The sequence below is a fragment of the Columba livia genome, chromosome 13, assembly GCF_036013475.1.
Source record: "Columba livia isolate bColLiv1 breed racing homer chromosome 13, bColLiv1.pat.W.v2, whole genome shotgun sequence".
In the NCBI taxonomy this organism is placed as follows: Eukaryota; Metazoa; Chordata; class Aves; order Columbiformes; family Columbidae; genus Columba; species Columba livia.
Genome location: NC_088614.1, coordinates 10815210 through 10838529, shown reverse-complemented (window position 1 = coordinate 10838529; position 23320 = coordinate 10815210). Strand labels below are relative to the sequence as shown.

Genomic DNA, 23320 nt, shown 5'->3' with positions numbered 1-23320 from the left:
GGTAGCAGCAGGACTACTCCTCCTCCTCATCCTCCACCTCCTCCTCCTCCTCCTCCTCCTCACTGTGTAGGCTGCTGAGGTTTAGCATAGCCTGCAAAGATATCTGCCTTCCTCCACCTACACCTGCATGTAGGACTGGCTTTGCTGAGACAGGTATCTCAGGGGCTGGCTGGCTCCAGCATCCCTGGACTGCTGTGTGAAGAAGGAAGGATGCCTCCTTCGGAGGTGACGGCAAAGCGCAGACCCAGAGGAACTGTCCCCTTCTCCTCTGGCACTCCCGTCTATTTGCTGGACATGTCCTGCTTCTGAATGAATGCCGGGAGAGTCACTGCACTCCCGTTTCACTGCCCTGGGGCCATTCCTGTGAGGCAGAATGACCTGGGTTCACATTTAATAAACTGCTTTGGTTTTAATATTGTTTCTTACTTGCCAATTAAAGCTCCCTGTTGCTAAAGCAACAGAAGGACATCAACAAAAGCATGGGAAGAGCAGGGCTGTGTTACCCCCAGGAACTCAGGTGGCACAAACATCAGAGCCTCATTTGTCCCCTTTGTGCAGAGCAGCTCTGTCAGTCTGTCCACCTGTGCCATCAGGGCTGCGGGGCACTTCTCTGTTGGCTTGGTATGAGAAAGAGAAAACACAGGCAGAATTGCCAGAGTTTCTTTACTGACATCTTAGGGGGTGGAAAAAGAAGCCTAGCTCCAGATAAATAGTCTTGGGCAGTGTACACAGAAGGAAAGGCTGCTGGCTTCTGCCCGGGCATTTGGGGGGGTTGGCCAGGAGGTGTGCGCTGCGGGTGTGCTGGCAGCGAGCAGGACGGCATCGCTGCCTCTCCGCAGAGGGGCACTGCGGCATCTGGAAACCAGGGGATGAAGGCTTGGTGGTGAGGATGGTCCACGTGAGCCATCTGCCTGCTTGGGTTGCTCTCTGCCACGTCGGGTGTCCTATCTGCAGAGGCAGAGCCTGCTCTTGGAAACAAGCCATTCCCAGTGATAACGGATGGGACAGCTTTAGTTCTGTTTAGTTCAGCCTGTCCTAGTCAAAAGCTCAACTTGTGGATGAAAGGGATAGCTATTTGCACAGCTAGGAGAGTACATGCAGATCTGACCTTTAGAATAACCTTTGACGGTTACTGAGATGCTACTTTTATCACTTCACCACTTGGTACCCTATTTAGCATTCAACTAGAACCTACTGCCTCTTTCTTTCCTGTAAGAGCTGGAAACAACCATCTGAGAAGCTTTGCTGGTGGTCCTGTGAATGAAATTGGATTTCCTTTCCTTCCATACATCAAACACTCCATTTCTGACCACTTCTGGCATATGTCCACCCAGACTGAGATGCCAGGCACTGCTTCAGTCGCCCTGGATTTATAGCTGTAATTTTAAGTGTGTGCACCAAGGTGCTGGCAGTTCAGCTCATTGTTTCACACAGTGTCCTGATGTCTGGTTCAAACCCAGCTGTGCCCACCATAGAGGCCAAGGGCCAGGTCTCTGTGGATTTGGAAAAATTTAATCTCACAGAACTAACACCTTTACTGCAAGTATTAATGGGCACTTTTGATTAGCAGCCTCCCCTTCCACCTCAGAGAAACTAAGTCGGTGTCTCCCTGTGGTGTGTTTGGATTTGGGCTGCTGTTTGCAAGGATGCCTGAGTGATGCTCGCCCACATCCTGCCACTCGCCTTGGAAGGAAGCACCGATAATTCCCCCATTTCCCACCCCGGAGGAGAGGAAACATCTGGTTCAGTGAGGAAGAAATAAAGCAAAGTCAGCATCGCTCCTGCACGCTCAAGAAGATCCGACGCTTTAGCCTGTGGATGATTATCCCTCTGCTAGAACAGCCAGAAGAAGAACCTAGTTCAGTGCTGGTGAGGGGTATAGGGACTAGCAGTTCACTGGAAACTGTCCTGGCACTATTAAACCTCCTTCGCAGTGTTGAGTGTAGCAATGTGGTCAGTAACTCCTGGTCTGAACCAGGAACTGCATAATCAGTATGAAGGGAAATCTGATTTTTCTGGCTCGAGGAACTTGCTGGACTAATTCTTCCTGATCCCTACAACTTCTTAGAGAAAACTGCTTATAACTGCACAGTGTGCTGGAGCTGCCCGATGCGTGCAACAGGGCTTGTAAGGGCTGCTGGGGAGAATATCTGTTTACATCTAGAATTTAACTCGCAGAAAGCTGGTGCTTTGTGGTGGACTTGGCTGCTGAGCTCAATTCTCTTCCTAAAGGGTCACTGAAGCCTCAGGAGCACTGGAACTAATTCCTGGTGATCTCTTGGAGGATTTCAAGGCAAGTCAGGTAATGATGGTGTGGAGTGATAGGCTTCCTCTCCCCATCAGCCCTCACTATTTATTTGCTGCCCACTCTTCCTTTGCAAAGTTGATGGCAAAGGAGAAAGGGACACAGCAGAATAGCCTGTCCACTCCCTCTATCCTTTGTGCTCTTGGATCAACCCAGAGAAATGAAGCTGAAAACGCATGTTGACAAGCAGCATGACCCCAGAACTGGGGTCTCGCCTGCCCAGGAATTTAGGGGACAGATGATTAGTGGTGGAGAGGCAGCTCAGAGCTGCTGCCTGTGTGGGTTACTATTAGCAGCCCTGTCTTTATCATCTTTCTTCTTTTTCCAAATAAATGTATCAGTTGATCATGCTTTCTGGTTTTAAATGTGCCGGACGTGGCTCGCTCCTCAGCCTTACGGTGCAGCGATGCCCAGGGAAGGGCCGTTGGAAATGTGTGCGGGCAGTGGCATGACTGGCTTGTGGCTGCTGGACGAAGTCGCGTGAGGCAACTACCTGAGCAGGGCCAGGTTTTGCACTCTACAGTTCGTTCAGGAAAGAGAAGGGGGAAGCCAGAAAAGGGGTATCAGCCCAAGAGGTGGCTTTTAGGCTGATTCAGTATAGTAAAATGTCTGCGCATACAGCCCATGACTGTGAAATAAGCAATGTAGTTTGGGTCCAACTCCTCTTGGTTTCTGAAATCTCATGGCCCAAGGGCCATGCTGAAATTGCTGAGTCCTCATGCTGAGGGACAGGCTTCCTCCTCCTGGTACATGATCCAGGGCTTTAGGGTTGGGGTTGTTCTGTGCATGTAAACTTTTTGCTTGGATCACCAACAGGAAAGAAAAGGTGCTCGTTGCTTAGTCTGCAATGCCATAAAGAGCAGCTGAGCCAAAGGCTCAGCCCTGCAAAGCCTCGTGTGCTGCTACAAATCGTCCTGTAGCCTTCCCTGAGGTTTTGTTCTTGGAGAGAAAGTGGAAGAAATAAGGATTTTTGCCTACTCACTCATCACAAGACCAGCCTGAACTTGGCTCATGATCCACTGTAATGCTGAATATGGTCTTTTCAGCCTTGGTGCGTCTTTTGCCTCTGAAGTAAACTAAATGAAGAAGACTGCAATAGCGCCATGCGTACACCAGTCGCAGACAGCTGATTTAACCCCAAGCCATATGCCAGGTGAAGGATCTCACCAGTGGAAGTGGGCAAGGGAAGACACTTGCGTGCCACAGCAGCTAAGAGAAGCAGAACTTGAACTTGCCAGCAAAAAGCTGTGCACCGCGGGAGAGGTTGCCTGCAACACACATGGAGGGAAGCTGTAGTAAAACAAAAGTCTGTTTAAAACTAAGGGATGAGGAGGATAGCACAATATCACTGGTTAGAAACCTCTGCATGCCTCATTAATATGCCAGTGAACTTGGCAACAGAAAAGCTTTCCTAAGCTTATAGTACCAATAACAGTAATTAAGGAGAGTAAAAGCTGGAAGAAAGATGGCTTTGAGACCTTTGGCTATGGTGCTGGTGAGGTGGCGAGAAAAAACTAGCCTAAAATTCCAGTGTCTTTGGCATCCACAGTAATGTCACACCGCACCTCCAAATAGGTTGTGTTGCCAAAACCTGTCCTGCATAAGAGATAAAAATGTACACAAATGCGATGACATGTAGAGAGGAAGAATGGAGATGAGACCTGGTTCTCACTTGGAAGAAACTAATTTATAACTTTACAGAAATAACTCAAACTCACTGTATGGAGACTACAGGGATCTCTTTCTTCTCAGAAAAATCTTTCTTTGTTGCCTGGAACATCATTTACCAGCACTAAAACCTCTCATGATTTTAAATAGTAACCCAATAAAAACACTCTCTACTTTGGCACCGCTGCCTCCTGTTGCTGGGCTCTGGTGGCCGGGGTGATGGGCACAGGTGGGAGCTGGGCTGAGCTGCGCCAGGCTCTGCCTGAGGAAGGCTTGGCCAGGCCACCTCCTCTTCCTCCTCCCGCAGAGCACAGCGGTTGCTGGCAGGTAGGAGGGATCAGGATAGGACTTTTTGCTTCCCAAACCTGTGAAGAGCTATTTTTAAGTCTGTTTGCATCTTCTCTCATTAACGGATGCTCACTTCCTTTGCGCGACACATTCCTGTCTTGTCCCTACTTGTAAAACCTCTTCAAATTGGAAGCAATTTCTCTGGAGCACAGTCTTGCTATATCAGCCTAACTAAAAAGTAACTGGCTGTATTCAACACATGACCCAACAGCCTGGACACCTGACTGAACATCTGTAATGTGTATATCCAGCAGGTAAGATTCAATTAGTGAAGCCCCTTGCCACAACTGAGCAAACATCTGCTCAGGGACAGTTTCAAAATGCAGAAAGTTGGTATCACAAGTGGATGAGAACCATATAACTAACCAGAGCATGTTACTGTGGGATCGTTCCTCTGTGTCACTTGATTCTCCATTCTAATCATCTCAGTGTAAAACAGGAGTAATTTCTCTCTAATCAGTGGAGTTTCAAATCTAGTCTTAAACCAATCTATAGGAAAATGAAGAACAGACAACCTAGGGGAATTATTTCTTATCAAGGGAAAAGTATCTAGCAACAGTCATGCCATCAACACAGAATATACCACAAGCCAGAAACTCCTACAGCCCTGGAAAACGAAGAGCACAGCAGAAAAGAGGAAATTTGTTCAGAGTCAGTGGGTGAGATTTTCTTCGGCTCCCGAGTGGGTTTTGACACTCGGAGGGATGTGCTGCAGTGCCTGGAGCCATTCCGGGGAGACGTGCTGCGGATTCAGAGAAGGATGAGGCGTCCTAGGCCCCCAGCGACTATCTATCAAAAACCCTAATCCAGACACAGGCTGATTCGCATCTCCTGCACTTTTTTTCCTGCACATTTTCTCTCTCTGTCTTTGACCACAAGGTTAAACATTGCCATGGTGCAAAATGATATTGTTTTACAGCAGCCTCCGAGGCTTTGTTATTTCTAATCTTCATCTGGACCTTGATTCTTTCCTTTGTTTGAATGAAACTCCAGGAACTCCTGCCTGGTCCCTAGTCCTGATGCAGGTAAACGGCATCTTTGGGATCTGGCTGCCCTGGTTGAGGTTCGTCCCTGTGGCACCACTAAACATCCTCACACCCCACTCAGCAGGTGAGGCTCATGTCAAAGCAGTAACAAGCTGTTAAAAGAGTTCCCATGCGGTATCTTTAATCAGTTATTATCAATGCATACAATACTGATTAATAGCCTCAGTAAAACCCATGTTCCAGTAATGAGCTCCTCATGTGGCAGATCTTCTGCCACCCCTGTGATGGATGCAGGACAAGGGACGCATTTGAGGTGCTGCCATCTCGCTGTGCCTCTGTTTGGGGGACAGCAGCTGTACCTGTGGTGGCTGCAAGAGCTGCCTCCCCCCGTGACCTACCGGGGCTGCGAGGAGCAGCTGCTTGCTCTGGAAGGACAGGGTTCCCCTTAGGAGGAGTAGGGTGGCCTGGGGCACGTATTAATTTCCTCAAGGGCAGTGTATCACCTGGGAGCATCGGCCTCCTTGCCTCACCAGCTCAGCAAAATTCCCTTTAGGAAGGATGGGACTTCAGCACCACAGGCCAAGAAATGTCTTCTCCGCTCTGTTTATTCCCCTGTCTGGGCTGATCTGAGCGTGCGAAGGGACTGGGCTGTCAGCGAGGTCCCCGCACACCTCCTTGCTGGGGCTGCCAGGAAACCTGCTCTGCGCAGAGCCCGAGGTGGCCGAGCACCAGAATTCAGCCCTGGGACCCGGTGCACCTGCTGTCCTGTCCCTCTGGGGGGCAAATTGCTGTGGGGTCTGTGGCCAGAGCAGACCACTGCAGGAGAATATTGTGTCCAGAGTTTACTAGCAACCAGTGTAAACAGGGACCATGGCCCCCATCCCTCCTCTCCCATATGCCCAGACCCAGATAGGCGGCTGCTCCGGATTCTCCTTCCTCCCTCCCTTCCCATTTCCCAAACCACTGTCACAAGCCCAGCCTGCCTGAGCTCTCGCTGCTTCTGAGCAAAGCTTGTGCTACCCTTCACTGCCATCCCTGAACAAACATCAAACAATGGGGCCACAGGAGAGGTCCCTTCCCAAGACATTTGTTTTAGGTCTTTTTGTGAGTTAACACAACAGAGATCTGTTTAAGGCCAGGGATACCCTGAATCAATGTTTTCATTTCACATCTGGAGATATTCAAATAATAGGAACATCACACAAGGCATTTGGAAAACAAATATTTTAAATGGCACTCCTAAAACCAGTGAGTAAGCAGTGTGACTCAGCAGTGCTTCCCAACGCTTCCCAGAGATGGAAATAAATCCACTTAATAACTGACATGTATTTGAAATGTGCTGAGTAGTTTGTAGTTATCTGCAATTGCTGCTGGGAGAGCTGACTTGCAATCAGAACTGGAGACAGCACCCTGTCTGCATCAGGATGCAAGCAAGTGCAACATGAACTTCAGTCTCAAAAATGGTGGTGACCTTCTGGAAGGACTGGAGCAAGTGTCCGATCACCCATACAGTCAGAAACACATATAAGCATCTTTGAAGCCTCTGCCATGGCATGTATTTAACCTCAGCTCCTCAGTTGTGCAGTACATCAAATAACCAGATGTATTTTTTGCTCTGGATGACAGGTCCTTCAGTCCCTTCATGGACAAACAGGCTCTAGAGAAAGTCAAACAGTATTCACTGACACCGGATGCTGCCCAGGGCAAGGCCATTGCTGTCTGCTCTGCGGGGAGCGGCTGCGCTGAGCCCCATCGGATGGGCCAAAATCCACCTTGGCCAGGCTGTGCCATCCTCTGGGAAGGAGCGGGTGGTGCTGTGGAGCAGCCCCTCACCTCACTCGCGGCCCACCCTGCACCCAGGAGCTGCCAGGAAGCCCCTTTGCGGGCACAGGGGAAGTCTTCACCTTCTCAGGGCTCTGCTCCAGCTGTGCTCTTCTGCCAAACATTTTTGAACGTCTTGCCTTTCGTGTTGTCCTGCTCTGGCACTTTTCAGGGGCTCCCAGAGAAGCTATCTTCCTCTGGTATGTTGTGGGAATGGAAAGCAGCACTCCACCTCTCAGTAAGTCACCGCTAATGTCACCATCCCGTGGCTGCTTCGCTCTCCCCTGTGTGCTCAATGCTTCCTTGTCACACCACCTCCCTGGCAGCCCTAACTGCGCTGCATTTGAATAACAAATCTCACAGGGGAAGGCAGGCAGCCCTTCTTCCAAGGGTACAGGTTTTTTTCTTCTTCTTTTCAAACTAAAAATACTCCCTGCATCATCCAAAAAAAAGTATCAAACACATGAAGCTTGTGGAGGAAAAATACATCCCTCTGTCAGTGAAAAGAGAAAGTCTGCATGCAAGGAGCAGGAAAGCCGAACCTCCCTACAGCACCGGCTCTGCATTTCATAGGGAACAGGGATGCTGGACAATTTGGGGGATGTCAGGCATTCTTTTCAAGTGCACCCTTTGGTGTTCTTCATTACTCAGAAATCAAGCCTGGAATGGCAGCTGAAAGCAGAGGCACAAGAAAAAAAAAAAAGCAGATCTAAAGATGGATTTGCACCTGAAGAGGTTGTGCTTCCACCAGCCAGGGAGCAAACAATGCCAGAAGAAGTCATCTGACAAGCGTTTCTCCGGGCGGCTGCCTGAAGGGGAAGGCAATACTCAGAATTTAAAAATCACCTTTTGGGTATTTCCTATTTTTACTGTTTCTTCCATATACAAAAGTCCTCAGGCCTCTCTTACCCCTCCATACTTCTAATGCCCAAAGGGCTGGGTGGCCCTTCCAGAGCAGGTTGTCCTTATCTCTCCTGATGGCATGGAGAGAAGAGGGAAAGCGCTACGAGCCCAGCCCGTGTACATCTGAAATTCACCACTGACCACTGCCTTGACCCCTCACTGTGTCTCTCCGTGGAGATTCAGGCACCATTATCTTTAAAACCTTCTTTAGGTGGTGAAAGATGTGATTAGATTCAATCTGGAGCTTGGAGTTGGAACTAGATGACTGTGGTCTCTCTCTTATCAATCATCTCCCGAGACATCTCTTTCCCTCCTCTGTTTTTCTTCAAAAGAAAATTAAAAGGCTAATTTTAATTGATGGTATCTGTTCTGGTCAGTGGTTTTATAGGGTGGCTAGCTATAAAGCTAATCTCAGAATTAGGAAGGCGGCATGGATGGCAAGTGCCACCAAGCTACCATGTCTGGCTGACACCAAACGCCCACCAAAGAAACAGACCTGAGTGGCATTTTGAGGTGCAATTGCATCAATTATTCTCATCTGGCTCACTCAGAAATGATGCTGAAGAGCATAAAAATATTCTTTTTTTCCTTATAAATGCATTTCTTAGGAACAGCTTTCTGACTGCACAGAGGGACTGGAAGATCAGGCAAACTTCTGTCCCACCCTGTCCCCTGACTGCTGCCCATTCACCACTGGGGAGAACGTGAAAAGCAGACCCAGTGTTTACTTTTGAGTGAGGATTAAAGCGTTGCCATGCCTACATCACAGACAGCATTCCGAAGCAGGACCAATGTGAAAAACATCACGCTGGCTCATCAACCACTCAGCAAGGTGGCACCTTGCAGAGAGCAGCCTTCCTTCCACTCGACACACGTCTCCAACTTGCTACGCGACTGCCGCCCACTCTCTGCTGTTTCCCTCTGGCTCTATTTCACATGGCCTTCTTTCACTCTTTAGGAGTTTTAACTAAAAATGGGTACATTGGGCCAGCCTGAGGAAGTTTGGGATTCTAGAGCCCCGTCAGTGATTGAGAGTCTTCTGCTGGGAGAAAGTCAAGTTGGTGCCGCCTCGGGGTGCAGCGGTGTCCACGCAATTCAGTCGCTTGCCTAGAGAACCCAGCTGTTGCCACTGCTATTGTGTTTTCTAGGTTGTTAATCTATTTGAGTCTCCATCCCTCCCCTTTTCCTCAGAGCTGGTATCATCTCCCTCCTTCACAAACTCAGGATTTCTTCCTGCTCACCAGCACTGTGACAGGTCTGCAGAAGGCTGAGATCCTGCCTGTTGTTCATCATCACTACTGCTGTCCTATAAAGAGCTGTAATCTGTGTGGTGCCAGAGCTAAGATCACATTTTAGCCCTAAATGAATCACCAGTTTTCTATTTTAACTACCCAGGTTGGACAAAATTAGCTTAAGTAAAACTCTGCATGAAGACTTGGCAGCCTCCAACCCTCCAACCTGCTTATTTAATTGGATGGCTCTTCTAGGCCAAATTCTGTCTACAAGACCAAGCCTTGATGTTCTTGTAGCCACGACACAAGCTTATTTTGTCTCCCTTTTTAATGTTACCTTTATTAGAAGCATGACTGCAGTGAACCAGACACCAGTTCTGGGCTGATCTTTTTTGCTATGTGAAGATCATCATCTGTCATTGACTGGATGATCAGGACTCCAGCTTTGCAGTCGTGCAGAGCCAATGTGCCGGTGCTGCTGCAGCAAAACAAGGTCCCCTGGGTCTGGCTGCGGGTCTCAGCCAACTTGGCTGGGATCTCTTTGAGTTCGACTCTCCCTAAGAGACAGAGCAAAGTCATCCAAGTTGACTGTTTCAAGCTCTCTTAGCTGGAGAAAAGGGCTCCCATAAACTGTCTTCACACTCTGCTGTTACTTTACTGCGAACATTTATTAGGGAAAGATTTTGTATTTTCAAGGGCTTAGGGGACTGGAAGGCGGCACAGGAAGAAAATACATTAGTGGGATGTGCAAGATGGAGCTTTTGGTTGGAGAGACTCCAGAGCTGATGCAGCGAGGCTGGTGGGTCACGCACCATGCACCATGCACAGGGAGCTGACTCTGGGATTCCCCTTGTTCTCTGCAGTCTCCCTCTTTCTCCTCCAGCCTCATTTTGCAGCAATGATCCCCAGCACATGGGCCATCTCAGCCAGCGACAACCAGGCTTTCTTGAATGAGCCAACCATCTCCCCGGCAACAAGGCAGGCTGTGAAAATAACAAGTGCTTTCCTTTCTGTTTTACGTTTCCCACCTCGCGAGAAATGCCCTGGCTTTTATTTGTCTCCACTGCTCAAAAACTTGAATGATGGTAACTGAAACGCAGCCCGTGGAGAGATGAAGGGGAAGGTGAGAGAGAAAGACAGCTTTGGTCTTAATGCAAAAGAGTGACAGATCTTTACACCTTAGTGAAGGGCAGGCTGAAATATTTGTCTGGTGCTATTACTGTGACGAGCCCAGCAGACCCAGCATAGCAGAAAGGGTTCTATACATGCTGTGGCTATTGCTATAGGGCATGCAGCAAACAAACAGACCTTGGCTGCAGCTGGACATCCAGACAAATGCTGACAACCCGGTAAAATTAACAGGGTGGCTAATGCCCCTTTATTCCATTTTGCCTTTTCTCCCACTCCATCCTGCTCCTGCACAAAGCAGCCCCAAGTTACGCTTCACCGCTGTGACGGTCCCATCACTTACAAGGCCTGGCCATGTCCCCCTGCAGCAGCAGAAACCCAGGAATCCTGTGTCCATCCCCAGATCATCCCATTAGCTACCAGTCAGCAAACGGAGGCTTCCTACCAGCACGGCGGTGCCTGATTAACCTCGCCTGCCCTCCCTAAAGTTATTAGCAGCTTTTTTGCATTTCTCAGAGAGCTTTGGGTTTGGAACATGCAGTAGGAGCCAGCTGGTCTAAACAGACACCTGCCTGAAATGAAGTCAAATCCACAAATATCTTGAGCTGACAAGTAGAAAAAGCCAGTTACACAGGAGCAGGTCTTAGGAAAGAGAACTCCTTCCACAGGCTGCTCTCTCCTGCAGCGGGTGACAGCGGCTGCGTCCCCAGTCTTGAAACTGCTGAACAGAAGCAAGGGGAAAAGGGCAGCTCCTAAAATCAGGCCAGCTCCTAAAATCACCTTCAGCACGTGCGGAGGGGATGGTGTGAGAAGCACCGAGTTTCCATTAGCACCCTGTTGTTCAGAAGCAGGTTAAACACAGCTCGAGTGCCCGCGGCCCCCTTGGCCAGCTGTCTTGGGTGGGCTGTTCAGTTACATTAAACAGAATTTTTTAATATTGCTAACAATTATTTTAAAATGTTTCAGGTATATTTTTGTTTAGCTCACAGTTCAGGAGTAACACACTATATAAAGCGTAATGTCATCCCAAACACATTTTGCTACAAAGCCTGAAAGAAAAAAATTCCCTATCAGAATTTTTTAACATTTTAGTGGCTTTTTAGTTTTCCCTTTCAAGTTGAAGCAGAGACATTCCCAGACTCCCACTAGGAAAAATGTTCAGTTTGAAGGTCACTATGTGCCACCTCTGGACCCCAAGCACTGGTCCTGTGACCCTGCCACCTCTGACACTTGTATCTGAGCCACACGGCTGATATTAAGATCATATGTTGGGTAATTTCTGAACAATTTCATCCTGTTTCTGTATTGTTTATGCTAATATGAACACGGTCCACAGCTGTTTTCACACCAGCCTGCACGGCGCAGTGTGCTTGCCTCGGCAGGTGCATTGCAGCCTGGGAACACTCCAAGCTGTGGACACCCCCAGAGCCCCTAGCCCAGCATTTCACCTGAGTGAGACTATTTCCAAGCAGCTTCTGAGGTCAGCACTGACTCACTGATAAAGAGACTTTACATGCCTTCTGGTTGGGATTTCTGAAGCCAGACTTTGGAACTGGCTCTTCAAATGGAGAGATGAAAACCCATCACCTCCCTGCCCTTCCTGCTCAAGCAGATCCAGCCACCTGTACTGGCTTCTGCATTCCTGGCTTCAAACCTTCGTTTCCCATTTGCCCTGCCTGAGTACACTGACAGGGACTCAGCAAGGAGCTTGCTTTATTAATACGTTTGCACTCTAGAGAACCATTTAATCCAGAGGCTACAGCCCGACTTGTTCCTGCCTGCTAATCTGATTAGAAAGGTAAGGACTGAGGAGTGCCCTATGGACCAGCTGGAGGGTCTTGAGCCAGGCGAGACCTCTGCCCCTCTTCCCCTGTGTAACCCCTGGCTCTTGGCCAGTCGGGGCTCCAAACCTGGGTAGTGATGGCTCCGGAGATGACAAACACCACGGCTGCCACTCCTCCTGCAGCTGGCTCCTGCCTCCTCACTGACTGTTCCTTTTTCCCTTGACCTCTCCCAATACGTAAAGGATTTGTGATTTTGCACTTGCACAGCTTTTCCGGAGTTTCAGACTGACCTCCGGGGCTGTGTAGCAGTAACAGCGTGCCACGAGCTGGCTGGATATGCTCCTGCCTCCCTGCATTGAAGGATGTGGAACAAGGACCTAGGTCCTGCCCACAGGTCATGAACCTTTCCTGAGCCATGCGCAGCTGCAAGAAAACCCACTCTCCTGGACAAGGAGCACGTATAAAAGTGAAATGCTACATGCAGACTGTTTTGTTCTTAACCAGGGGACAGGTTCTTATCAGCAGAGAGGGTCAGCGAGACCTGGAGCATCTGCTTTTTCTGATTTATTTTGTTGTTTTGGCTCCTATTTCCTACCTTGAGCTCACTTTGACTGACAAAAGCAAAGGGGTTTGGTCTGGACTCTTCCCCGAGTCTTTCACTTCTATTAGACTAAATACTAAATATAATTATGGGCAGGAGAAAAATGAGAACAGTGAGAGAGGATTTGGTTATTTTATTTCAATAACAAAAGCACAAATCATCTCATTCGCATTTATTAAGTAAGGGAGGGTTTTTTTTTCTCCGAACATTGTCAGGGTGCCATTTGGAAGGGATAGAGGGGCAGATGCATCTCCCATGAAGTCGGGGTGGGGGAAGCTGCGAGAGCCAAGCAGCCCCAGTGGAAAACGTGTCCTGGGTCCGTGTCCTCTCCTTCCCTGCTGCTGAATCAGGCTCGAGCAGCCACAGCCCTGGCTCCCCCTCCTGAGCTCTCTTCTCTTGGGGTCTTAAGTGATGAGTAGGGGAAAATCCCCCGCTAAAATATTTGCATTGGAAAGCCTTGGCTAAGAAATGACTTTTAAAATAGAAAAGCTTTGCTTGAAAAGGGATGAACCGTGTAGCATAATACTCAACAAATCGCCTGTTTAATGGCCTCTCTTTATAGCAGCTGTGTATTAATAACAAAAGCAGGGTAGCAGAAGCCATGTGCTTCTTTGTAAGATTAAAATAAATACTATTTCATACTAATAACAGCAACTTTCTGTGGAGATTGACTAAGAGAAAGGAGCAAGTGGAAGACAACAACGTGAGAGACTTGGTTTCTTTCCCCTTTGTCTACTGCTGGATGAAGGAATATTGCTCCCATCTACAAAGGGAGAAGATGCTCTGAATCAGCCCTCCCAGACTGTGGCTTGGTTTATGTGGTTTGTCGCAGGCTTGTCTGTACTTGGTCAGCATGACAGTGTTTTCAGACAGAAGTAATTCCTCCAGGACTAAATACTTCAGGGGAAACTAAACTGGGGAAAATTTAATCTAACTTGGTTTTTACTTTGCAAGGCGTAACTCAGGATCCCTACTGCCATGAAGCACAAATTGAAAGAAGCGTGGTTCACCCTGGACATAAGGAGAAACCTCTTCAATGTGAGGTCAGTAAAGCAGTGGAGCAGGTTCCCCAAAGGGGCTGGGCAGTCTCCAGCATTGGATGATTTCAGACCCGGCTGAATAAAGCTCTGAGCAACCTGGCTGGACCTCAGAGCTGACCTTGCCTGAGCAGGAAGCTGGGCTAGATGCCTCCTGAGGTCCTTTCCAGCCCAAGTTATCATATGATCTTAGGGACATTTGGCATCTTTTCCATAGGATTATGAACAGACAAGGTATTTTGTGCAGCCCAACACTCTACCTCTCATTCCTGGCCATCATGATAGCAGCTCTCCCACTCCACACCTCGTACTTTGCCAGGCCTGTAACTAAAGCAGCGCTGAGTTTTCCTCCTCAAATTAAGACTTCAAGCATTACAAAAAAAAAAAAAAAAACCAACGAAATTTTACAATTTAAAGCTGTCTGCCACAGACTACTTATCAGACATGGAGAATGATTTGTTTCTGTTTTCCTGGGCATAGGTTTTTAGCTGAGACAAGATACGTTGCCTAGCTGAGAGCTGAGTCACCGAGTAATCAACAGATTAATGTATTCAGTTTGAAAGCCATCAGCATTAGTTCTCGGCAAGCTCACAAGAACTCCATTATGGTATCATCTCTATGTTCGGGATGTAAATGTCTCCAGGATTTAGAGTTCCTGTGGGAAAAATCCCTAGATGCAAAGAAATCAAAATATTCCTTTGCGATGGGGAGAAATAAGGTACCTCTTCATACAGTAACACCACAGCAGGATTTTGGCATCCTTTCTAGTGAATGCTTTTATTATCAACCCCCAGATAAGGAGTTCGGGGTGTGTCGTACATCTGTCATTTCATAGCTACCTAAAAATAGTCATGATAAATTCAGTGTCATGTAGGACATTGCCTTTACCAGGTCTTTAATCCAAAATTATTTTATTTCCAGTGAAACCAAGTAGTTATACTTTCTCCAGGATGGGAGCATGCAAAAAAAAGGGTGGTCTTGACTTCTGTGTGGCTCTGAGTTTCTCAGTGTGGGCTTGGTCTGAGCCAGAAATGCAAAGAGGAAAGGCAGAGGCTGGATGGGGCACCTCACAGAGGAGCCACTGTTTAAAAATAGGGAGCTGGTTAAAGTAACGACAGAGTAGCAACTGTAAAAGGACAGGCTGGCTAAGGTGTATAGCATGAGAAGGCTGCCAGACCTCACACAGTTATTCTGATAAGACACATGCTAACGCTGCTGGCTAAGACCCTGTCCATAACAACCTCACTGGTGTAATACATCCCCTTGTTCACAAGCGAAATTGTTCGGGAACACTCAAATGGGGGAAGTGTGAGTAAAAGTCAGTCAAGGCCCTGCAAAATCAAGGTAATCCTAAAAGCTTTCCTATGTTATCAGGCTGGTGGAAGGGGTTTGAACAGCAGCAAGACTTCTCCCCGAGACACTTCTACTTGCAGCCTGTGTATCCAGCACATGCAGAGTAGACACGACACATGTTCTCACCGCTTCCCCAAGCCTATCAGTACCTCCCATCTAGGCTGTCTGCAGATAACAGATTTTTTTTTGTACTGACCTGGCTACTGCCAGAGCATGAGAGATTGTGGCTGTTGTGACACCAAGGTCCCCAGGGCTACACTTCCTAGCACAGATGTATGAATGGCATGCCTGTGCCACTGTTTGTTGCAGAAGCCGTGTGTGCAACAGGCACACAACAGTGATGTAAACCGCCTCCCCACCCTGCTTTTCCCTCCAAGGTATTCAGATTGTGCAAGTGCCTCCTGTTTGTGCTCTGGGGTCTCCAGGTGCTCAGTTCTCTGTACCCAAGCAGTGGTGATTTTTCACTTACCCGTCGTTCCTTGTCACCATATTCGATGCCCAAGGTATCCATGGCACGTACAATAGCTGCCAGTGACTGTATAGTGTTGCTGTAGACCACTGGCTTGTACTGCTTCACGTCTTCTCCAGAGAAGCCATCCTCGTGGATGATCCTGAAGAAAATGCAAAGGACAAGAACCTCTTGAGAATGTAATTTCAACGGGGGAGGCGTTCAAAAGACAGCTGTGCTCTTTTGAAGAGCACATCTGCTAGCTTGATTCACTTAATTTAGTCAGCATTTCTTTTGAAACTTTCTAGTTGTTCACCAGCAGTGTGTCTGAGCCCAGTGCCGGGGATTAGCATCCCTTTAGCTCTCTCTCATGAAGTTTTGTGCAGGTTCGGCGCATACAGTCCCTCTCTCCCAACCGAACCATGAACACTGGAGCCTGGAACGCCCTGTATTCCTGTGCTCACTGGTCACAGGGGGCGGTTTCCAGGTCCTATGTTACCTTTCCTGTCAAAGTCCATGGAAGTATGTTCAGTGCTTCCAGTGACCATCAGATCAGATCTTAACCACTGAAATAAGTAGTAGAAAAACCCTAGCTCTTGTCTAGTCCTTTTCATAGTAACTCCTGGGGTGCCTTACAGAACAAACCAGAGTGGAAATATCCCTGTGCGCATGGGGACACAGGCATGGAGCGGGGAAGTGACTTAGTTGTGCAGCATCTTAAGTATCTACAACCCTTCGCACCTCCTCCTTCCTTCCCCCCTCCTTTAAAAACAGTGCTGGAAGTTTTTCTGCCTAGAGGCATGTCATGTTATGTTATCGTTCCTGAAGCACCATGGGAATGAAATCCACAGTTCTCTGTGGGATGGACGCTCTCTGTATTAGTCTCTATTAAACTCTGCAAAAGGAACTATTTGATGGAGCGAGTTCTTGCAGTTCCTTGCTCTGGTCAGATGACTGACCCCTGTAATTTCTTCATATCTAAGTAGCTCAAGAACTATGCCCGGGTGTGTCTAGAAAACAGCTAGGATCTGCAGAGCTAATTGTGTTTGACAATAATTCTTCCCAGTGAAGACATAAGTTATGATCCTGTCTCTTAAATATCGGCAGAGAGAATGATCTGCTTAGCTGAAATGAAGTCCTTGCTTGCTCATCCTCATATCTCACTAGACAACAGAGAGGCCTCCAGTAACAGACCTGGACACTGATCAAACCTCGCAGCCTGTCTATAACAGGATTTTTATTTCTTTTTTTTTTTCCTAAGTCAGATGTACAAACCGAGGTCCTGGCCATTGCTGGCATCCCCCCGGGGAGAGGCAGCGCTCGCAGGGATCATAGCGAGCTTGCAATAGATACAGCGCTGGGATGGCAGCGGAGAATGGGGCTGGATGCCAGCCCCGTGTTATTAACAGATGACTACATGAAGAACAAGGCTGATGGAAACATGCTGACAAAGACACAGACCTACTCCCCGTGATGTGAAGCTCACAGAAAGGTTTTCTAACACAAGCAACTGACTCTCTGCTCTCCCCACCACAACCTTCTCTCACTCGTCACTGAACACTGAGCTCCTGGGAGAAGCTGCTCCAACACCCTCCAAGTCCTGGAAAAATATGACTACTAGTGGAAAAAGACCAAGACAAACGGTGGTTCAAATTAATTGCTGTCCAGGAAATGTTAAAGGCACTGATCCAAGGAACTGGGCAGAGTCCCCTGCTCAGGTCGCTCAGCCCCAGGAAGGGGGAACGGGAACAGCACGAGGGGCTGCGCTTTTGTCTCCCCTCAGCAGGGGTGGATGAAAACTGTTCTGACTTAGTAAATTCAGACTTGCCAATTTGTCCAAACTTTTTCTATAACTAGTTTTGATTTTGATGAAGAGATGTGGGCAATAGCAGACCTTGTACTCTGTAGCTTTTATTTTGCATGAATCCAGTGCTTGTGCCAAGGTCTGGAGTAGCAACATCTGAGTAACAGAGAAGGCGGAGGGCCAGAAGAGCCGTGTCAGCACCACATCTCATGGATCATTTACTGTTACTCAGAGAAGTTGCTGAACTTCCGGGAAATGTGTTCTTTGTCAAAAGTTGCAGTCAAACCTGAAGAGTTATGGCTGGTACAAAGCACAAGGATCTGCATCAACCCTGTTTGAATTCAAGAGGGACCGTACAGCACCGATTCCTCACAGTTACGAGGACAACAGCGAGAAGCTCGGCAGAGCAGGGGTCCCGCAGGAGGCAGGCAGGCAGCAAAAGCATCACCAGAAATAATTCATTCTTTCTGTCTGGTTGGCTCGGGGTTGGATTTTGGGGCAGAGTGGTCTAAATGTTAGGGCAACTTGGAGAAGTAGAGGTGAGAGGCGGATAAGAAAGGGCTGAGAAGAGGACAGGCATGAGGGGCAGTGTAAGGATGCAGCTGAGATTTGTCTGGTCCAGCCATGGACCACACTGGTGGAGACCGGAGTGGTGCCCACAGCTCAGGCTGGCTTTGGTTCTGTCTTTCACTGACAGGCACCAGCTAGGGACTTGATACAGCAAAAAGAGGGCAAGAGGTGAGCCTTGGTCTTCTTCAGAGCTTAAACCATCTCTGGCCTTGCACCATGAAGTTGTTGCCTGGAATTTTCACTTCTATATACTCAGTGTTTCCAACCAGCAAGCTCTCCATCAAGTAACAGGGCTCCTTGTGTTGAATGGGCAGAACTAAGTAATGGAGAACAGCTCTGATATCCCTCAGCAAACATAATGCTGATTGGGCAGCAACGCCAACATCGTTCAAAGCGCAGACATAAAAGCATTACTTTTAAAGGAGGCAGAAAAGATCGTGGGGAAAAAAACACCCCGATTGTTCTTCTGTGAAACCTCTCCGGGAAGGTGGCCACGGCAACTGAAAGCAGTGCTGTGGATGCCAGTATTGAAGTTTTGCTGTAGGAAGTACCTATGGATTAATCAATCATGCGGTTAGAACATTACCTAATATCTGAGCGAGCAAATCCCCGCTGACTAGTGCCGTTCCAAAGGCTGCTAGGACACCGTGAACTGGTTTATTGTCCTATATGCTTTTAGTCAACGCTTCTCCTCTTGCTTGCCTTGGCCATCTGAGGGCTGAACTCCAGTGGCAGCTTTTTCCATAGACCTTTGGAAATGTTGATGCTGCTACTCACCCATTGGGGATACACCTTTCTTCTCACCTGCTATTGTGCTTTACTGCCGAGAGGACACGTCAAGCTCCAACAACACTCTTGGGGGGTATTTTGTTAGGGGGGTGCCTGAGCCAGCTTGGGTGCCCCAGGACACAAGAAGCAATGGGGTTTGGATACTGTAGTGAGCTGTGAGCTTTAAAAACACACAGTGGGTAGGAACTAACAGAAGTAAGCAGTGTGTCAAGACTGAGAAGTCTTTAAAGGTACAGGCAGGGTGAGCTACTCCTTAAGCAACCCACAAATTAATGGGAACAGAGGGTTTTCAACACTAAAAATGTGAATCCTCTGCTTTCTAATTCGCTCATACTTTATCCTGTATCTGAAATGCAAAGGAAACTGCTGCAGGCAGGTTCCTCTTTGCCACATTGGAGCCGGTTCTCTCCAGGGCAAAGGAAAAAAAGGGATTTAAGAGGATCCCCGGGGGCTGGGGGTGGGGGGAGACAATGCTGTAATTTTTAAAAGCGATTCTGGGCAATTAAAAAGACATTTCATTCACCAAGTGACTAATGAAACACCATGCTCTGAATGGAATGGTGAGAGACAACTGAAGCAACCTGATTGTCTAATGTACTTATTAATGCCTGCTCCCCATCCCTCAACTGCTAACAGCAAACCCCATATGTTTGCATATTATGTTGTCATACTCATTTTAGAATGGCATTAACAGACAGGTATTTGCTGGGGAAAATGGCTCCACTGCAGATCAGATCTTCTGCCATCCCCTAGCAAGTCATTAATCCTGACGAAGTGCCCAGTGTCTCAGTGATTATTGCTTAATCACAAAATAAATGAAATACTTGGAAACAGGGGGGTGCATTCTGCATAGCAGCTCGCCTTGGCTTCCGTTCAACAAAGCACTTACGTGCCTTCAGCCTTTCACTACAAAGCGAACGTATTAAGAAGGCAAAGCCAGAGATAATTTTGCCATGTGTGGCTGCTGACACGCTCTGCCCCAGCAGCTGGGAAACAGCAGCTTTGGGCAAGGCCCAGGACGGCGCCAGCGTGGGAGGGCTGAGCTCAGCCGGGCCTGGCCCAGGCGAGGACCCAGTTTGTCCAGGTCACTGCTGGGGGGAATACATGTCCATCTGTCCTGAAAACCTCCTGGAGCAGAGGCCACAGTTCCCCCCTCCCTGCTCCAGTCCCAGACAAGCTATTCTGGCACTTTCCTTCTGGCCCTTCCAACCTCAGTGAGGTTTAGCAAATGCAATGACTCTTCCCTACACCTTCTCCAACTGGATCCTACTCCTTCCTGAGGCACAGAGACTCAGTCCTCACTTCTCTAACTTGCTAAGATCATTTTAAGCTGTAAAGTTTATCCTCCAATGGGCTCCACATCACTGCCAAGGGTAATTGCGTATTTTCATCCAAGTCTCTGCTGAAAATTTTGTAGAAATTCAACCTTGCCAGACCCTGTGGAGTCCTGGTTAACAGAGTCTTCTGCTCTGACCATGAGCCACCAGTAACCGAGTTGTGCTACTTATCCGTTTTTGTGTAAGATCTGAAGTAGTTTCGTCTAGACTGGTTTTCCAGGTCACTTTATGAAAATTAAGTTGGATCGTATCAAACCTTTCCCAAAATCTAGATATGGCACCAGCTATTCCTCTCCTACTTTTGCCGAGAAATCAAATGAGATTAGTTTAATATGCCTCATTTTTGTATAATCCATGCTGGATATCACTCATCTCCCTTTTTATCTCCTAGGTGCTTGCAAATTTTTTGATTGATAGTTCAATTCTCTTGAAAGCTTCTAGAAGTTGACTGGTCTATAATTCTTACTCCTCTTTTCTCCTTCTATATTTAGAGATAGGCACCATGTTTACATTTTTTTCTTCTGGTATCTCACCTGCCCTCCAAGAGCTCTCAAGGAGAATTGTTTGTATTTCTGAGATGGCGCCAGCAGAGCCTCTAAGTATGTAGCTAGAAGTTCCTTAATCATCACAGGTTTGTAGACATTTAATTGTACAAAACTTGCCCTTCTTGTGCCAGAGGGAGAGAGATGGTGGCAAGCGGAGCCTGTTGTGGACATCCCTGCTCTCTCTCCTCCTGCCAGCACGGGGTGTCCTCCATCCCTGTCACAGCTTTGCAAGACGGGTTCTCCTTTCGGGACTGACACAGCCCTGTCTTGTCTGCTGCACTTTGCCATCAGCCCCAAAACCTCGAGCTAATGCCTCTGAAACATTTCTGGCTAAATTCAGGGAACTCTGTGTGGCTTCAAACTGTCCACATCACTGTAAAAGACATACATGGAGACTTCAAATGGCCTACAAGAGAAAATAAATCCCATACTGTTTCTGTTTTACATAAGGTGATATACTTTCAATCAGCAAGATGTTTCCAGCTGAATGAAGTCTTCCCATACCAATGCACATTCCAAAAGTTACAGTTACAGAAATTACTGGGAGATTATTACACTCAAAGTGCATCACAAGCAAATACCTTGCGAATAACAGAATCATAGATTAGAGAATAGTTTGGGTTGAAGGGACCTTCAAAGCTCACCCAGTCCCAACCCTGCCATGAGCAGGGACATGTTCACCAGATCAGGTTGCACAGAGCCCCATCCAGCCTGGCCTGGGATGTCTCCAGGGATGGGGCATCCACCACCTCTCTGGGCAACCTGGGACAGGGTTTCACCACCCTCAGTGTAAAAAATTTCTGCCTAATGTCTGGCCTGAATCCCCCCTCCTTTAGTTTAAAACCATCACCCCTTGTATGAACGGTCCAGTTCTTGCTCCCCACCTTCACCTGGACAAATTAAGGTACTTGAAGGTCACGGCACAGCTTCCCTACGGAGCCTTGTGCCCCAGTGATGACGAGTTCCACCTCTCGGGGCCCTGGGACACTGAGCTGGTTTTGGCTGGCAGGGGTACCCTTTGTACCCCCCGCTGCTCCATGTCACCTGGACGGGTGTCTGTCCATCCACAGTGCTCCCCTCCCGGCAGGACAGCTCAGGTCTCCGCACTGCTCTGCACGAGGAGCTCCTGAAGTTCATTCACATGGACGACACGTGCAGGGAAAATTTCCCTGCTGATGCCAGGAGCGTGAGATGCTATGGGGTGTAAAGTGCTCCCTGCAGCCACAGGAGATCACCTGGGCCATGGCAGAGGGAGGTGGCATGAGAGGGACTTGGGGCATTTGCCCACTGATGCATTTGTGCTCAGGCTGCTGAGACTCCCATTCACATGTATATGGTCAGGGTATAGACTGATGCAAGGTGGATTTTACACAAAGAATTTAGAACACACAAATCTATTTTTGCTTGGCAAATTCTGCTGGTTTTTTTCTCCCTTCTTCCCTTTTTCTTTCAAAAATAGTCTTTTACATTTCATAACAGAATGAAGCAGTTTTTCTGGCGAGGCTGGGAGTGCTCGAGTCAAAAGAAAAACCTCTAATTTTGAAGAAAACTCTGTAAGCTTTGTTTGCAAATAGGGGAAAATCATAATGCAAAAATCTGACTTTAATATGTAGGGAAGAGAAGGGGTTGATCAAATTTTGATAGAAAATCCTCTGCTAGAGGTAATCAGCTACTTTGAAATTATTTTTATCTTGATATGAGGTTAAAAAGTTTGTTTACAAGGGAGTTATGAAGCTAAATTCCAGTGATTCTCTTCTCACTCATTTAATAGCTTGAAATGCGATTAAAAACTCCTGGATTATGTTAAACTAAATCAACGCAGATGGCCATGACCTTGTGTTTCAAAGACTGCAAAGGCACAGTTCAGACCTCCGTGACAGGGTGCAAAGCTCTCAAAACTCGTTCTTCTTCCCCTCTGGCTGTGCTTGAACGACACATTGTACATCCCATTCCCGCAAGAAATTCTCCGAGATGGAGATCAGGATGACTGCCTACACACCCGCTTTTTTGGAAAAGAAAAACAGCTTCCTTAGGTCACCTAAAAACTGCAAACGGAGCTCATTTTAAAAAGCATCATTTTTTCAAACGGGATTTATAACACCAGCCCAATAAATACTGATGGAGCCCTGTGACAGCCTCCCAGCTGGGGAAAATCTCCTTTCTGGAGGAAATACTTTTGGGTCACTCAAAACTGAATTCTTACCACCAAAGTATTTCTTGCATGCAAAGACGTTATTCTAACTAACCAGCTGGTTCACATTAAAAAAAATAAGCAAATCCATCAGGCAATTGAAATGCTGCTGAAATCTGTAACCCTGGAAATGGCCGAGTTTATTCGCATCAATTGCAAAAGTTTCATGGACCTGTACAGGGCAGAAACATTCTTGCTCTTCTCAGGCAGATAAATTTGTACCTAATATAAAGGTCTGTAAGTAACTGGTGCCTTCCTGAGGTCTAGTTAAAGCTGGGCATGCACTTCCACACCTTAACTGTGGGCCAAAAAGCTAGAAAATCATAAGAAACTCTCTTGTGTCTACTCAGGATGGACGTTGCTACCACCTTTTTGCCTGTAGATGAGCAGCTCTTGCGCTAACGATGATGAACGTCAAGACATGTAGGGGCCAGATACTGCATCTTCCTGAAAACCTTTGATTCTGCTTG

At 47.6% G+C, this 23320-nt stretch overlaps 1 protein-coding gene across 3 annotated transcripts in view; it reads right to left on the bottom strand.

Annotated features, from left to right (window-relative positions):
• Nucleotides 1–23320, bottom strand: part of GNAO1 (G protein subunit alpha o1) — a 145704-nt gene that overhangs the window by 80724 nt on the left and 41660 nt on the right. For all 3 annotated transcript variants that reach the window (XM_065028936.1, XM_065028937.1, XM_065028935.1), the window contains exon 3: nucleotides 15636–15777. In XM_065028936.1, coding sequence (XP_064885008.1) covers nucleotides 15636–15777 — 142 coding nt within the window. The remainder of the gene's footprint in view (nucleotides 1–15635; nucleotides 15778–23320) is intronic.